At 35.4% G+C, this 18,980-nt stretch overlaps 1 protein-coding gene across 2 annotated transcripts in view; it reads right to left on the bottom strand.

Annotated features, from left to right (window-relative positions):
* Window positions 1-18,980, bottom strand: part of TBC1D5 (TBC1 domain family member 5) — a 332,932-nt gene that overhangs the window by 189,159 nt on the left and 124,793 nt on the right. For both annotated transcript variants that reach the window (XM_049798069.1, XM_049798068.1), the window contains one exon: window positions 13,560-13,695. In XM_049798069.1, coding sequence (XP_049654026.1) covers window positions 13,560-13,659 — 100 coding nt within the window. In that variant the 5' untranslated portion in view covers window positions 13,660-13,695. The remainder of the gene's footprint in view (window positions 1-13,559; window positions 13,696-18,980) is intronic.

Raw genomic sequence — 18,980 nt, 5'->3', positions numbered from 1 at the left:
GCACATACCAAAACTCACAACCCAGTTTCCTACTTAGGAAGCAAACTTTAAAATCTGTAAATTCTGAGTAAAATAGAACCCCAAATAATCTGCTCGACACCATCTAATATGCAGTGCCTAAATATGTATACATGTGCATGCACATACACAACTGCTCCACTACACATACACAAACACTACAATCTTAGTGTGAGGGCATCTACCCTGTAGACAATTCAATCAATCTCTCAAGTGACACCCACACGTGCCTGCACACACAAAAGCAGATGTGGCATTAAGATTTACAAAGTTATTGAAACTTTTAACAAGTAAAACGCATCTTTACTTAGCTACACCAGAATGAGGAATAAAGGGGTTTACATATGTTCCAATTCTAAACCTATCAATCAAACCCATGTTATTCCTTTGGGAGCTTATTTACATGCATATTTATCAGCCTCACATGCTAATTCCCTGCTGTTTTATGCCTGCGAGGCATGTTTATGAGTCATAATTGTTGATCTCATTTGATGTATTTCACTGAAGTAAGACATTATTCAGTTATGTGGCCTAATGTCAATGAATTACGATGACCTGATCTTCGAAATGCAACTTGCTCTTTAATTTTTATTAGAGCCTAACTTATTCAGAAGAAGAAATACACTAAAATAGAAGATTACATGCTTTTGTAGTAATTTTACTTAAACATCCTATTTTTGAAACTCTCTTCCCTACCTCTAAGCAAAGTTTTAAAAGTGCAATTCGTAAACACCAAATTAAAAGAATTTTTGTCTGAAATGAGTACATTTCTCAGAGTGGGACCTTTTATGGGTGTTTTTATTTTGTTTTAACCAGCCACAAGACAGGCCTTTGGAGCATTGACGTATAGTTTGTAAAAGGAAAAAAACCAGACCCAGTCCAAAGCCCTCAAATTGTGCTTTGCCCTAACTTCATCAAAACTGAAACCAGATACAGACTTGGGAGCAACTGGTAAATGAGAATTACTAAAGTAAGTTAGAAGTCCCAAAACTGACTCACCACCTTTGATGCAAAATGGTGTCAATTTATAAACAGAAAATTACTTGATGGTCAAAGTAATAGGGGAATAATTACAAGGTGTACAAACTTCATTGTGGCAGCTTGGGTTGAGCCATCAATGTGGCAAGCCAGAAGGGGCACTAGGAGGTGGCTGAACATGGTACTTGTCCAACTCCGCTCCTTTCGCAAAGACCCATGCTGGTCTTCCAATGCCTCAAGTAATCTTTAAAGGATTAAATTACCTTAAAAAAAATATCTGATTAATAACATTTCTCAATAATCATGCCCTTTTTCCTAAAGTGATTATAGCACGAAGGAATCATAAAGTAACTGCTTATTTTTATTCTCTTGCAGCAAAGACTTGGTATCATTATAGGAAGCACCCACGCTGTAGGATCCATAGTGTAAGTTGCTCCTTATGCTAAGGTAACAGAAAATTACCACTGTACATGTTATTTACTATATGACTTTCAGATGTCACCACTTCCTACCTTAACATTCAGTACTGTTTTAATGCAATCATGATCATTTTGTTATATATATCAAAATCAACTATCAATTGACAATAGATTTCAGCTTCACAAAAATCAGAAGTATCTGACTTCTGTATTTGAGTTTAGAGACTGTCACAGTTAATACAATGTTCAACTTGAATTCATCTTCATGTATTAATAAAAAAAGCCCAAACCGCTTAGGTATGTTGAAAAGTTTCAAAGTTGCTGCTCTGAGCTACAGCTTTAGTGAGGAACAGAGTAATATGCAGAAAAATAAAACTGTCTTCAGCCAAGTAATGCAAATGCCAGATACCAAATGCAGGCTCATTTTTTCCACAGGAATCTCAAATTGAATCTGACAGATATGAGTAAGTGTCCTTGAAATCACAGAAAACCTGCAAGTATCTTCCTAAATTTGTAATATCTAGAGGAATTGTAGTATCATAAATATCATATTAATTCCAAGATGAAAAATCTGCAGCAGATTTTTCATGTCCAGAATTAAATCTGTGGTTTTCGTTTATAGCTGCTTTTACAAAAAAAAATATCTTTTTTTCCTGCAAAAATTAAATATATGAGAAAGAGCCAAAGACCATTTAATACAGGCTTTATATGCTCTTTTTTTAAAAGCACCAAGGAGCATTTAATACAGGGTTTACATGGTATTTTTCCAAATCAGAAGTTTGCTTCTGATAGAATTATGTTACAAACCAGCTTCTTAAAAAAAAAATAAAAAAATCTTCACTTGAACAAGGAGTTATTCTAATGTGTAACTTTAGTTCATGCAAATGCCACAACTAAAACTGTCATGTGTTCATCATAAATTTATAAAACACATTAAATTTAATCCTGCAGAAAAATGTCAATTTAATTCCAGAACTTTTAAACCAGAAGTTTTCACTAGTTATAGTCACAAGAACCCCCCAAAAGAGCTAGAGTCTTCCACAGTATCAGCTCTGATTTACATCCCTTCTTTCTTTCAAATTCAAATAAGCAAAAGACACAAACTCATCTGTCAGGGTATTTTTTTCTTTCTTTTTTTTTTTTTTTTTTTTACAATAGCAACACTTTAATGCTACACTTTTTATAGCAATAAAATCTCAATCTTAGTGTAACCGATAATGTTGTGGCCACCTAGCTGTCATAATTTAGCATAGAGCTTTGTACACTTTTGCAAAGGAATATTTTCTTTCGTACTTCAACCAACAACGAACCAATATTTGGTCACAGAAGTTTGGAGGTGGCCCTGTGGCTCTGTGGCTCAATATGCTTCTCTCTTCCATTAAGATAACATCTGTTCTGGCCACCAGTCAGCAAATCAAATTTGATGACAATTCATCTGAGTGCAAAGTAGAAATGCCCACTAATGGACATATTTATGTTCTGTTGCTCCACCCTTTAAATATTTCAAATGAAAAGTAAACATAAACAGGAATGGTATCTTCAAATATTACGACTAACATATAGAAAATGTACCCTACTATAATGAAACTCAAACATTTTCCCATCATTGAAAACATACTTTCACGCGTATTACACAAGAACTCCATCCCTTCTATTGCACTTAGTACTGAAACACTATACAGTTCATTATTCCTAAGGTTAAATCATTGATTCCATTACAAATCCAATTTCTCAGAAGAAAAGAATTATCACCACCATAAAAGCTTTATCTGGATGAAGTTTGTGCCTTTTAACTTCTAGGAAGATCAAGAATAATGATTTGTAATTGGATATCAAAATTTTAGTGGAGAAATTTATCATACAGGGCTACTGCTAATATTTTGGTTACATGGTCCCAGTTGCACTAAACTGAATACAATTTGTTCAAAAATTTGAGTGCAGTCTTCCTGTCCCAGAGTTTATGTATTATTGTTCACCACTCCAGTAGCCAAGCAGAAGCATTTAACTGCCAGCTGTTTGTACAGATTAAGATATTGAACAGAAGAAAATAAAAGCAGTTGGTTTGGTTTTTTAAAGGGGCCATTATAGTTTACTTACATTAAATCTGATTTTTAACCTTCCCACCTACTTTCCATGAAATATCAAAGCGACAGGTATTCCATTTACCTCAACAGTAGCTGCAGGGTAAACATGAAGATATCACTGTATTCAATGATTTGCAAGGTACATCGAGCAATACATCAAGCCAGCTAATGCCCCCAGTACCTAATAACATAATGAAACAGTAAAAGCAGTGTATAGTGCTTACTTCAAAAAAATCTAAGAAGTTTTAGTATTTTCCCTCTTCTTAAGACAGAAGCTAGCAATGCTGAGATATAAAATAGTGAGATAAACAAGCACAAACAAAGCAACTTTGGTAACTACTTCATTAAGCTGTAGTAGCATTCCTTAAACTTGTGGCCAAATCGTCTTTTAACAGTAACACCCATTTATATCTGCACTGACCCAACATTTATGAAAGTTTAGGCAATAGTTTAACATATTCAAACCATTTTAACTTCATTTGATTACTCATAATACTGAAAAGGTAACAATGATCTGCATCTTCTAAAATATTTTTCGTTTCCATTACCAAAAATACTTTTAGTTGAAATTTCTCAGCTAAGTGCTTTTTTATTTTAAGTCTGTATATAAAACATTAAAAGGTTGCGTGTGTGTGTTCTGACATGTACCAAAGTTACTCTTTTTTTTAGCGAATTAGCTACCTGCCTCACACAAATTAGCCGAAAGAAAGCAAGAGCTTAAAGATGGCATTGTCACCACAGCAGTGTTCTGGAACTTGAACAATCTGGGTCCACCTCCTTCTTCTTCCCGCTAGAGACTTCTTGTATGAACTAGGCATGTCATTTTACCTGCTTTAAATTTCTTTTTTGCATGAGAACCTATAGTCTAGTTATTCTTCCTATGGCAGTTATGAGAATTAATTTCATAGCTTCTTTGGTATATGACACCTTCTAATAGGATGAAGTAAGCACACAGACACAAACCAAACATCCAAAGTCCCGCTTCCCTTTTTAAACAGATCAAGACATGGAGCACAAACTGTGTCATAAGCTTGTGTGATTGTCACAAATAGTGAAAATAAATCTAATTTGCTATACCCTCGTGTCATTTGTACTGGAGTTGAAACATTATAGTCACGTGATTACTGATGCAACAATCTAAACATCTGACATGATGAAAAAGTTGAACAGGGATACTTAAGAATAACTAAAAGATATTCTAGACCTGACAGAGTGTTCCATCTTGTTATAGAGTGTGTGTATATGTACATCCATATAAATCTCAAGCTTAAAATATTTAGTAACAAAACCTAAGCATAGGCTCACATACATGCATTTGAAACATGATGTTCCTTATCCAGCATTGTTTAGACTTGGGTTAGTTTGCTATTTTGTTGACTGTGGAGAAAGACAAAAGCAGAAAGGCCATGCACATTTCTCCCACTTCCCCCATTTTAGCACTCAATTTTCTTTAGAGATAAAGGCGTTCTTCCATTATCCTGTATATTTAGTCTTTTTTCAATTACTGTGTATCTTGCAAGTAAAATGAAGACCAGGACTTCTAAAAGTCAGTTATAAGCACTGCGTGGCCAAATCTTCTGACACCAAATGCTTGAAATCTGAGCACTCCAAAAATTGAGGAACTCCAGGTAACTAACTACAATCCAGTACCTTGGGCTAAATTACTGCTTCCCTTAGACAATAAGGGCACTCAGGCTTCTTACCTTTACAGTCAATTGGAACGTAGCCATTAATTTTAATAGGATCAGGATCAGGTCCCTGACTTTTTCCAACATCAAAGAAACATCTTTCACAGTAATTTTGCTATAAATAATTAAAGCTGATTAGTAATAATAAGGTACCTTAACCAAAAAGGTAAACAGTGGAGACATTTATTATCAAAGTAAGAAAAGAAAATTAAAATAACCTGCAACATTTTTGTATGTGCAATTCATCAGGAAACGTTGTACAAGAACAAAAACAAATGTTGGCTCATTCCAGTGGTTCTTTGTCATCATTAATGTATTCAGGTTTTCACAGCTGAATTGCTGTACTTTGAAAAGATTTTCATGAAAGGAAACTCAAATTCAACGTTTAAACAAAGCTGTCAGGTTACCAAGATTCATATTTGCTTGTATGTCCAGAAAATGTTTTCTCCTTTTTAAAAAAACCTCTAGGTTAGAAGTATTATTATTCCTTTGCTCTCAATTTGTAAACAACAGAAAATAGCTTTTGTTAAGCAGCACATATTTATTTATTTATTTGCTATTACAAAGCTGAAACCAGCAGTTAGAAATATCTGTTCCAAAGCTGAGGTGAAACTACCTGGTATGGATATTTTACTTCATTACTAGTTCTGTTCCTCAAATTGATACAAATGGCCTCCTTCTGTTTCTGTCTGTCTGCTTGCCTGATCAGTGGAGCTAATTGTCAGAGCCAGGGAGATCTCCTATACCTAAACAGAAGATATGCAGTTTGTAACCTGCTTAATTTGCCTTATGTCCTGGATGGCCCTCAGTATGTTGTTCATTAAAGTATCAGCTGTTTCGGTTGTAGCAGTGGCAACCTAAGCATAGGCGTATTTTTCTTTGTTAAAAGGCCAGATTGTCAATAAATAATGCACATCTTGCCAGATAATTTCTTACCACTTAAAATAAATATGACGGTACTTTATCTCTCCCCTTCCGCACCTCTTAGTTTTCCACGTCCAAAGAGGACAAGGACACGGGTACCCACGGAGGCTAAAGAAAAAGGCTTATTAGTCAATCGGAAGCCTGAAATTGAAGCTTTGCAGTATCACTTGGGCACTTAAGTGAAAGTATGTTGAACCCTTCCCTTTTTAAAATAAGGAATTCCAGATCTTTATACATGTCCACATATATGAAAAACAGGAAAGATCCTGTCTGTGCTGACATATTTCTGTTATATAGAGCTATCAATTTCTAATACAATCAAATCTGTGGCAGTTAAACTCTTTTGAAATGTTTTAACATGCATTTAATCTCAGATACAGAGGTCTGTAACATCAGCTAGCTGCACACAATTCACAGACTGCTTTGTAAATTACAACCTTCTGTACGTCAGGACAGAAGTGAACTCAAACATCTAATTATTATCGTGTACCAATCATGCTGGCCTCAGCTAGAATTCTGATTTACTAGTTGTTTATTATACATATACAAGTACAATCAAACTTGTGCAGTTCAATTTTTTTTAAATTAAGAGAATCTGCCTTTTCTGTATGTAGGAGATATAGCCATTTAACATAATTTCATCATTGCCTGGAAACACTTAATATTTGAGGTGTTTATGGGTAGTAACCTTCATATTATATTTTTGTATCAAGTCTGAGTAAAATATTCAAAGAATGATTCCATTCTTATCGTTAGCTTCTGTATAACTTCTAATACTGAGCTAGTTTTAACATACCCTTCATTACATTTACAGAGGTTGTATTAAAAAAGATTATTCTGTTTTAATTTTGTTGTTCAGTAGGTTACTATAGTTAAAATGGGAATTTCTACTTGGCATCTGAAGCTCCTCTAAGCATGTAAAATTTAGTTAAAACCCCTTTCTTTTTCATTCAGCTTGCATCACTTCCTTTTACACCACGTCTATTATACTAGAGGTATAACAGGAAGCGAGATGACAGCCAACTAGTTGAGCTTTAACCTGGATTTGGGAAAAGCTAGGAAAAGAAAAAGAAACGCTGAAATCAGTTTTTCCCAAAGTAGGGTCACAAGGTGTTATTAGAAGAATGATGTAAGGCTGACAAGTGATTTATGCCAGTATTCAGGCAGGGCTGTATCTGGAAAGAACTGGAAATTCCCAGCTGAGACAACTGAACTGCGGTAGTGTGCCAATGTCATTAGTGAGAATGGTCTTATTTTCATACACCGAATTAGAGTAGAAGTTTCAAAATTAACATTTTAGAGCTCAACAGACAAAAGGTGTTCTTTAATATCTGCTTTATCAACCATTGAAGGCAATTTCCCTACATGGTGTTTGTGCCAGCTACCCACGCCACAGTATAACCTCCGAACTAGAATTGATGTAATGTGTCGCTCACTTGAAGGCACCAAAAAACTGTAGCTATCAATTCTAGTGAGGAAAATCCAAATCTGGAAGCCAGTAACCCACGAGACTGTGTCAGCTACTCACATTCGCTCCCACAGCTGAAGTAATTTAAAATACTCCTGCAGTTCCTAAATACGAATTTGCAGCAAGGCGCCGAAACCAAAGGACCCACAACTGGCAAATTTGTAAGGGCTTGTCAACACCCGTACAAATACAAATAGAGTCTTTAAAGCAAAAAATGTACTGCACGCTGGCTATTGTCAACTAACTTTATATTAAATATATGTATTTTTAAACATGCATAGTTTCTCCATTAACTGATCTCTTAATAACAACGTATTTCTAATACAGAAAAGAGAAGATAAAAGGAAGCGTTGTGGGGAAGGAGCTAGTGACAGGCTGAGTTAGCTCAAGACATACTGTGTTGCTCCAATAGCCTTTGTCACCACAGTCCTGTTGCTGCTCAATTAAAAGCAAGCTAAACAGTAGTTATTATTAATAAATGAATATTAAAACGCTTGTTATGTTAGCATATCGTGTTTGAAGATGTAAAAACCATTCTTGCTTTTATCATCCAATATGAAGTGAACCAGACTGAAGACAGCTCTTTCTCCTCTGGCATACCTTGGAAAAGCCAAGCCCAGGAGGAGACCAGCAGCAACGAGGACCAGTAGCAACAACGGTGCTGGTGGGGCACACTGAAGCTTTCTGCCTGAAGCGTAAAACTCGCCAGTGAAGGACACCAGGCATTCTCAGGGCCTGGTGCAAACTATAGCATGAAATCCCAAAGGCGTTAAAAACAATCACAACCCTCAGCACCTTCTGTTCCAACATAATGCAAAGAGGTTCTCTGCTCCAATCTTGTCTTTTTAATGAAAACACACAGTAGCATGCATATTTAAAGGGACTCTTAAAAACACAATACTATACTTCATGTACATGTCCCTTCCTGGAGAGAAGATGAAAGAACACACGTTACATGACACGCATGATGTCATACAATACACTATCAAAAAACATTTGATAAGAAAGTAGTAAGCCTTCAAGAACTCACTCTATCTGCAGTTTCAGTTGCTTTTACCTAGGAGCGTACTTCTCACACAGAGAGGTCCAGACCTCTGTGGTTGTTTCTTTTAAATGTAATTGTGGAAGTGATCTCTAAAAACAGAGACTGATAAACGCCACACAGGGCAATCTGCATTAGCATTGTCTCCCTGACTGAAGGGGGTTATAAGTGCAAAAAACCCCAACTCATAACACTGAAGAGCTACTGTCTGATTAGGAGATAATATGATTTTCTGACAGCAAAAATTCACTTAACCCTGGAACAAACGTGAAAGGATGTACCCAAGACCAACACAGTCCCATGTGAATTACACTTAAGATTTGGGAAATTATTTGATAGCACTTTAGTCTTGTTAGGTCCAGAGAAGGTGGCACTTACTTTATTAATTAATTCCCCTGTTTTCTACATGCTTTCTGTATAACACTGATATAAACCGGGTATCTCAAACTCCATGTAAGGTATAGTTCCACATGGTAACACTTTCTAGTGATCAGAGTTATGAGGTTAACACTGGAACAGCAAAATTATCCAAAGATGAGCAATGGAAGCACACAGAATATGGTCAAAATAGAAATATGAATGTTCTCTTACCACCTCTTGTAAGGCAGCCTTAAGAATCAGGAGGGATGCAATGGTAAGTAAGTATGAGGTGGGCAACTGATCTATCGCAACTCAATTAATTTCAGTCACACACTCCAGTAGTTATCTTTGTCCTTTGAGCTACATCAGCCTTCTCTGTCCTCACCACCAACTATAGCCTTTAGACATGAAATATACACCCCCTAACTCCAAATCCAAAACACTCAGACACATTAAACGTTTCCCCTTTTCTTCTATTAAGAACAAAGAACACATTACATTTTTCTATGTGAAGTGTGCTATTAAGTAATAGCTTGTACACTAATTAAAGCAAATGTAATTGTGAGAACACACTGACATTGTTAAAGTAAATTACCCAATTCGTTAATAGTTTCATTTCGAGTGACCTTAATTGTATTAATTGTGATATTGAGCAAATTAAATTGAAGAGTATTAAATGCATTGTTCCAGTGTGTCCTTAGAGGATCAACTTTCTCATTACATCAATGAAATGGGAATACTACCTACTATGCTCTTCAAAACTTGTGCCACAATGTAGTGAACACTGAAACTTAGAGTAAAAATTTACAGCAGCCCAGAAACGGTTAACCTAGTTATCCCATTTCAATTTAATATAAACCTCAACCATTTGGAAATGAACAGAATAGTTTGTCAGATGCAATATGAAGGGAGAAGGTGGAAGAGCAAAGTTTCTGAAATTTCTCTTCGTATATTCAGGGTTTATAAAGTCTCTGCTGGAGACAAAAAAAAGGTAAGATTCACCAGTTTCTCTGATAAAGTTCCCTGTTTCAGGGGTAATAGTTCAAAAATATTGTTAGAATAAAATGAAGAATATCATGAAGATTCTTAGAACAGAAAATGTATTAAGATATCATCAACTTACTATAGTCAAAAGCAAACACAACAATGCACATATGCATACATGCATGTAAAGTAAAATACAACCAGATTCAAAAGGTAAAATCCAAAATTATAATTTCTTAAAAGAACTCAAATCTTCCATTTGAAGTATCAGTTGCAAAAGTGAGAATCCCTGCCACAAATTTCTTACCAACTATTAAAAAAAAGTTATTTATAAAAGCATATATGAGTGCATATATGCAATGCACATTTTTCTATCTTGAAAAAAAATCAGACACAAGGAAAATAACATAGGCCAAATCAACCATTAGAAAAAGACTGAAATACTACCTTATCTGTTTTTCTGGAATATTTTAAAGGGATAGAAAAAAGATTTTGACTGTCTATTAGTTAACAGCCTATCCTAAATTTTTTAAACTTGCAAACAAGCACGTTCTCATGGCTCATCATAACTCGAGATTCAAAGTTCCTTAGTTACACAAAATTTGGAGTGCTATGAACACCCAGATCTTTCTCCAAATGACACTCACCTCATCTGTAATGCTCTACTTTTATTTGTTCAGCTAGGTAATTGTCTCCTGCCTAGCACTTGCAACATTAATCCTCGCAGCTGTTCCTGGTGAACCGTGTCTTATTCTTCTCAGGCCACTTCTCCAAAATCTCAAGAATACTTTGAACTGTATGTCTGCCCCCTGTTGTGCTAACAGCCCTGTCCCAAATAAACCACATTTGCTCTCTATACCTTCACAGAGATTTTAATAAAAGCACCGAGTACTACTAGATTCAACTAACATACTTCTGGAATCCCATCCAATATATCCTTCCAAGCAACAGCGAATGAACAGAAAGTAGTCTATGCATGCAGTTTTCCAACCAGCTATACTTAACAGTATAAGCCATGTATTTCTGAGATTTCTTTCATATTATGAAAATGCCTTGTGAGAGAATTTCAAAACTCCAGCTGGACATGACATCTCCCGGTTCTCCATCAAGTTTTGGTATCAGTTGCACATACTAAAAATACAATACTTCATGTAGATTAAAAAATTTGTCTAGCTCTATGATTAAGTATTTTTTTCCAGCATCCTTATCAGTGATATGCTTTATTTGTATTACTTCATCTCAGTGAAGATTTCTATCACTTTGTCTCCAAGGTAATACTTTAAGCATTCAGCACAGCTTCAAAAAACAATTCAGATGTCCTGATATTCTACAGTATCGCACAGAACATCCAACTGATGGACCACCTCTCCTCCATATTTCTATGATACAGGATACAGAAGACTTGAAGATAAAGATTTTCACCAAGTTGATTCTGTATCATGCCTGAAAGTTGAGGCAGAGTTGAAAAACCTTGTCTTGAAGTACTTTTGTGAAGACAATGATGGACAGACTGCATGGACAGGAACGACTGTATACTTTGATGCACAACAACCTAACACCATCTAAGCATTTAAAATTATATATTAAAACTTCACAGACTTATGTTGGATATATAAAGTTTCAAATTAAAATGCAGTATGTGTTTCACAGTAAAAAAAAAAACCACCAAAAACCATGAAGATGAAATGGATGCTTTATATAAAATATTTACATAGATGGAACATAAAAAATGTACCATAGTTGGTAACCTTTATGACTTGGGGAACCATGTATTTACATATCTTTATCTTCGCATGTGCGTATGTATGTGTTGTGTATATATTTTTAACAGTTGACAGCTGTTTTAGAGCATACAGAGATGCCAAGCTGAATGAGGGTCTTGATTACTTCAAGATTAGCTATCTAAAGTTTCTATTCATTTTAAGTGTTGTTAGTGCGAAGAGTCATTAGTCACTTCCTTGTCTCATAGAACATCAGCATACATTTACATTGTTAATGAACATTTGGGGTAAATGAATTAATGGCACTTTTAAACATCAATTCAATACTAATAACTTTGTATGTCATAGAAATGTTAAGGTTGGGATAAAAATGAGAAACCTTTTCAGTCAAGGTAACTAATCGCTTCTGGGCACAATAAAGGGTAAAATTAATTTACAGTTTTTTTAACAGGGTAAAAATCTTGGTTTTTCTTGAAACAGAGTTGAGAGAATTACCAGCGGTTTTTTAAGGAAAAAAAACAGAAGAAATGCTCATCTTTTTCTTGATTGGAGTAGACTAGAAGCAAGCTATATTTCCTCTGAAAAATGGTTATTATTTTAGGTTATTGCAAAAGATTATTTTCAAGTTTCTAAAAATATGTAGAAAAAAGCATTTAGTTTATCAAACTAAAATGACTCCATATCGTTAACATGTCAAATATAATAGAAGAGTAACACTGACCTAGAAAACCTATTTCATTTAATCGTCAGGTTTTAAAATACTTCCCCCTAGATGTTCATTCTCATTTTCTAACATTGAAAAAGCTTTATAAGCCAATGAAGAAAAAATGAAAAAAAATTAGCTCAAAGGGACAATGAAGTTTTACCGATATATTTTAAAGCAAAACATCAGCTTCTTACAAACTGAAGTAATAAACCTGACTAAGCAAAACTTGACATAGCTTTTTTAATAAGCACTAGTAAACAGAAGATTTATAGACAGATACACCCACACAGAGTAGTTGATCTGGGTGAGGGACTTAGGAAATGTGACAAAGTTGTTTCAACTCTGTAATTTAAAATAAATTTTTTATTTTGCCCTCCTGGTACATGTGTTCAATGACTGGAAAATTACAGGTAGTTAAGGTGCCACTGTGTATAACTGAGTACTTGAGGAATGTTTTCATGACAAGGACGAGCTTTCTCGTTAAGCTTATCACTTTCTTCAAACCAACTATACTGTCACTACTAGCAAATAAGTAGAAAAGACAAGCAACACAGGCATGCATTGCATTATGCAAGCAGTTTGTTCTCACTGTTCATTAGAGTCTTCCAAATACTGCATTTAATTAATTTACTTTCAGTTCCATAGCAATTTCTACTTTTAAAGCCTGTTCATTCTATCTCAGCTTCCAGGTTTTTTTACCAAATAAGAATATAAGTGCTAAGTCAAACAAACAAAAAAGGAAATCAGCCTTTTTATTTGCGCAATCTCATCCACTGAACTTTATTGCAGAATTAAAAAAAAAAAGGGAAAACAGAAAAAAATCCCTAAAACCAAAGCACTGTAAGAGCTCATACTTGAGAAAGTAACATAAAGCCACACTGCATTTCAATATTCTTATGCTGAAGTCAGTGTTTGGTTTATGATTAAAAAAGGATGACAGCGCATTAAACATTTGGCTAATGTTTCTGTCTGTAATTGAAAGTTGACTTTTCGTGGTTTTCATTAGTGTCAGAGTGTTCTACACATACTCTGTGAAATGTTCTTTAAGCTGCCCTGTTCAACTTCATCGAGAGAACTAAACGAATTATGACAGGTACAGTTATCGTGACACACTTATATAAGGTTTCTAGGTATAAAGTCAAAAAAGTACAGAAATACAAAACTCACCTTCTCCTGGCTTGTGCAAATAACTCTGCAAGGGATCAATGCCTATTTCTTGTTCCTCTGTTTGCAAAGGGTGACTGGTTTCAGACACAGAATGATACATATTGGCAATAGTAAATTCCAACCAAAGGGTATTTATCTGGAGGGAAAAAACCAGAGAAACAAACACTTCAGTGTTTCTTTAGCTATTTTGCAATCACACAAGTCAATAGCAAAAATGCTTAAAACCTTTCCTTATTTTCCAGGCATTACACCACCATTAGATGCCTAATAGCAAAACAACAGTGTTTTGATTCAAATGTTTTACTATTTGGAGTCTAAAAGAATTGTTATAGCACCTCCAACTGTCACACTGCAAATAAATGTCCAAGTGTGGTTTTGCCAGACGGTAAAGTGGGGCAGGAGCCTCTTTTCTTCCTTTTTCTAGTTTCCCCAAATCATCTTTTAGTCTGATTCCAGGGAGAACTGATACTAGTCCTTGGGGAATGACGAAGGTTATAGAGCAAAGCTGAGGTGAGACCCATCATCACTCTTATGGACTCAGGACCTGTTATCATAGAAAAACTTCCTTTTAACCACTGCTTTGTCAGAAATCATAGGTCAAGTTCAAGATAGCAGAGAGAGGGACGCAAACACATACAAAAAGAGAGAATAAGATAATACTGACTGGTATGATGGCTGAATTCAGTTTAATCAAGATTTATATTAGCTTTCTAGAAAGATGATGTTTAAGAAGCATTTGAAGAAATGTAATCAGCTAGTTGGTGAATATTTACAAAGAAGTTCTTCCAAAAATGAAGGGCAAAAGGGGAGAAAGCACAGAACTGAAAACCCAGGAAGTAGGTGATGCCGGTTCATCATCACAAGCTGCTGAATGGCGTTCAAATCACGATCACATAAGTGAACAAGAACTGTGTTCGAAGTTCATGTGAGGAGTGTTGGAAGCTAATATTTGTTGCAATGAATAAGAGGATGCCAGTAAAAGGGTGAAAAGCAGATGGTCTTATGGTCAGAGCAGTAAGAAGGAAAAACGACCTTTCCAGTGCATTAACAGCAGAAGAGTACATTTGTCAAGACTGCATTTTGGTCACTGTACAGCAATTTATTAACAGCTTGAAAGAGATGTAGCTAACTTGCAGCACAAAAGAACTATGCCAGCCAAATAGGTTTGATTTGCCCAAGCACACTAAGTAGCTACCTATGACTGCCCTCTGAATTTTAAATATCACTTACTGTAACTGCTTAGTTTACAAGTATCTTAACTGTTTAACTACAAGAAAATTACATTTTAAAAGAAATATACAAACACAAATTGGTATAGAACAGAACAGAATAGAATAGAAGGCACCTACACTTTCAGGATTGGTATATTATCAATTCAGAAATCACTAATTATGCTTTTCCTTTGGTTCTTAGAAGGCATGGCATTGACGATATATGTTTATACCTTCAGTTTATTGTCAATAAATTAAAAGGGACTAGGATTCTGAAGACCCTTCTAGTTTTCTATACTATCAATCTGCTTCATTTTCCTACTAAGTTATATGAAAAAAAACCCCACTAAATAATAAACAAAGCTAGTTGCACCACTGTTAGGCACTTCCTTCAAACCAATGCACCCAGACTGTTTCCGAAAGGATGCTCTCTCAGTGGTATTCTCTGAGGGTTTTGTCCTTTATTTGTCCCGGCACCTGTGTTAGTGTGCTGCTGAAATGATCGCACCATCATCTCTCACTGCTTTTTAACTAGAGGAGAACATCTGAAGCTTTTGGAAACAAGCAGCCAGGAACTGAGGGAAGTTAGGACTGCCCACTTTTGCAGTGGCACACCTTTATGTCAAATTATTACGATCTTATAATCATATGATAAAACACCTCTAAAACACAGAATTACCTTGAAGAACTCTTTGTACTAGCTCAACAAAATGTATTATGATTGCAAATAGACATCATGTGATTATAAATCATAATCATGAAAAATGCGAAAATGGTAATTTGGAGAAAAACATATATGAACTTGCTAGCCACTTAAAAAACATTTCAATGTTTACCTGCAGTCTTCTGGTTACATAATAGAGAGAAGTGTTCATAACTATCTGATATCTTAGATAAATAAATGAGAAACCTGAAAGAATTTACTTTAAAAAAACAAAACAAAACCCAGCAACTTTGCTGAAAGAGATTTTTATAATTTTCTCCTGCTGGAATTTGAGTTGCTGCTCTGGTTCTCTTTGCTATATTGTCTTAATCACCTTTCTACTCATCTGTTGATGTTGCCTTCACAAAAATGACAAGCTTATTTTGAACTGTGCTGCCAGAATTTAACATTTTATTTTTACGGTCCTTCAGACATTGCTACACGATCTGACCAAGGTACAACCCCAAGTGCCTTTCAAACTGAGAACCAGGCACAAAACGACCTTACCAGCCTTTGTATTTTTAGCAGCCACCACTTAGTTAAGCCACAGTATGCTTCAGACTTACATTGTCTTACATCCATAACACTGTATGAAATCAGCTCTAGTAAGTTTGTTCTTCTATATTCTTCTGTTCTATCCACCTTCTCTTTTTTTAAATAGTCCCTAAATGCCATGCCTTTACAACATATAAGAGCTACAATTTACTTTACAGACGGTTAGAGCAGTTTTAAACAGCTGAATAGATTTACTTTTGATACTTGCACAGTGATTTAATCAGTTACTTGTGTTTGTTTACAGATACATTTGATTAGTGTTAAAAAAAAAATCATTACCTATTAGTCTTGTCACTCCTTAGTCCAAGCAATTTTCTTTACAGTTTTATACTTAAGTTCTTTTTAGCTCTTCTAACAAAGAGCAAAGAGAACTATTAAACAATTATGATTACACTTGGGATCTTACTCTGAGACAGATTAATTCTTTACAGGTTTGTGGTTGATTTGTAATGGCCTACTAACACTGTTCATAATAAATAAGATGCAATTTAAAAACATTCTCAATGTGAAACAATAAAAACGTAATAAAAATCTGAAGTTCAATTATTAGATTACAAGACTCGATACTGGCTATCTTGTTAAACCCTAACAGCTCAGTCACAGCTAGAAGTGACTCTTTTATCTATTCCTACTTTTTTTTTTTTTCCTCCAAAGATGAAGGGCTAAAAAACCCAAAGACCAGGCACCCCTCCTAGAACTGGGAGTTCAACTATTCTTTAATACACATGAAAAAATAATTAAGGCTGCATATGAAACATTTATCTAGTTAGGGGAATGAAAAGAGACACTAATCCACCCATGAGCCCAAGGAAAAGACAGGCATATAAACTCCTTGTCTGGCTACTCTCCTTAAGTACGTGAGCAGGGAGAGCCCTCACGCGCCAACAAGGACAGCATCACAGGTCTGCTCCTCACCGACCAACGCACACGCGTGGAACGAATCCAGTCTGCTTTCCAGTGAAGGCAGCTTGTCGGTATGCCTCTGACCTGCCAGCCCAGTTACTCAAGGGAGACCAAAAATCCCTCGAAAGATAGGCTTATGGGCTCCAACACAGAACTCCACTGGATATTAAAGGGACTCTGTAGACATACTTGCTTACAGCACATCATCCTCTCTCCCCATGACCTCCTCCACATTCCACAGGTGATAAAATACCAACCTGTTTCCATTAGGAAAAACTTAACTTACTAACAACCTCCTTCTGGATGGCAGGGGTCAACTACTCGTTGTATTAAATAGTCTGATTTAACATAGCCATTCTAATTCAGAGAACTTCTCTTGTTCTCCCCGAGTACTTAGCTTTGAAGTCTGCTGCTTCTTTTTAGACATAAGGAGGTTTGCGCACCTGAGAGTTTACAAATTTTTTGCCTTCCGTATTAGCTGCTCTAACACTAACACATGACGTAATTTCTACGACATCTTGCCATAAATCAGTCTGTCTTACACAGTCATGCCTTCATCAGCATTGCCATTCTTCCTGTATACAAACCTCTGAGTTTGGAATGCTTAAAAAAATAACATTTAAAACATTCACAATGAAACCTACTTCTTCACCAGACTGTCAGTGGCAACAGCCTCAACTCAGCCATTCTTCATCTGCCGTTAATATGCATAAGTCACATCTATCTAGCTAGAAATACAAGGCAAAGATAGAAGCATATCACATTTATACTTTTATCATTAGCTGAACTGCCAATGAAGCACCAGTTACGTCCAGACCGGAGATGGGCAAAACATGGCAAAATGTGTTACACAAACATAGGAGTACACCACTATAACCAGAACTGTACAAAAAAGCAGAGTCATCTGTAATAAGATTGTAATAAATACTCATATAATAAGCTGATTATAATGAATGTTCAGTTAGAAGATGAAACATTCAAAATAAAACCAAACTTTCTGGAGTTCTTTAGCAGTGAGACTATTCACTACCATGTAAGCAAGTGGCAAGACTACCTCAATCTCAAAAATTTTGATAAATTTAACATCAGTATTTCATAAAAAAACCTAGCACAGTTCAACAGAATACTGTACCTTATTTCAAGTCATAAGACATTCATTTACCTTTTAACTTGCAACAGATACTGAATACAAATATTCAGTTTTCGAAGGAGCAGTTTATGGATAGCAAGCATTGTTTCAAAAAGTTACTAAATTATTTCAATTAAAAAAACCCTAAAAACATGTCATCTAAAATGTTTCTCTGAATCATCAGTGTTTATACAGACTTTTAAAAATTATTTACTCGAATTACAAAACACACCAAAACATATCAAAATTAATGTTTAAGATATGAAGAGTATTCATATTGTTTGGGCAAAATTAGAAAATATAGTCAGTCTCACAAAGGATATTTTGAAAGTGTAACTCAGTTGGTAAAAAAGAATTAGGCAATTCTGAGCTTTTACAACATGCATTTCCCCTCTCTTCCTGTCCCCCCGGTGGTGAAACGAAAGGAGAGGAATTGCAGGCTTGAGGAGGCACTTAGGAGCAGGGCAGAACCGCACAAATTGCAGCACTTGCCCCACTCTTGCTCTCTGAGAGCCTCTTACCCCCAAACAATGGAGCAAAAAAGCAAAACGTCTTATGCTTAAAGAAAGGAAAAAGAGAGCCCACTAGCATTGAGGAAGAAACTGAACAATGCTGTTTAATCTTGGATATGCTAAAAATAAAAATCAGTTTATATCAGTACCAGCAAAGCTACCAGAATATGACATTTCTGAAAACTACCGAAGCATACCAAAGTATTTAAATAATACTTCGCATTCATTCTATTAGACTGTATCAACCACCTTCTCCAAATTATCTTTGGGCCTTTATTTCATGCCATATAGCAAAGTTTACCATTTTAATTACTTAAATTGATGACAAGTAGAGGAAATACTTGTTTAGCTAAGTGATAAATTAGCTGCCCCATGAAGTCAAATTGATTAAAACGACCTGACTAAAAG

This window comes from Accipiter gentilis, chromosome 4, assembly GCF_929443795.1.
Source record: "Accipiter gentilis chromosome 4, bAccGen1.1, whole genome shotgun sequence".
In the NCBI taxonomy this organism is placed as follows: domain Eukaryota; kingdom Metazoa; phylum Chordata; class Aves; order Accipitriformes; family Accipitridae; genus Astur; species Astur gentilis.
Note: the sequence above shows the minus strand (reverse complement) of the source record. Positions and strands in the feature narration are given on the sequence as shown.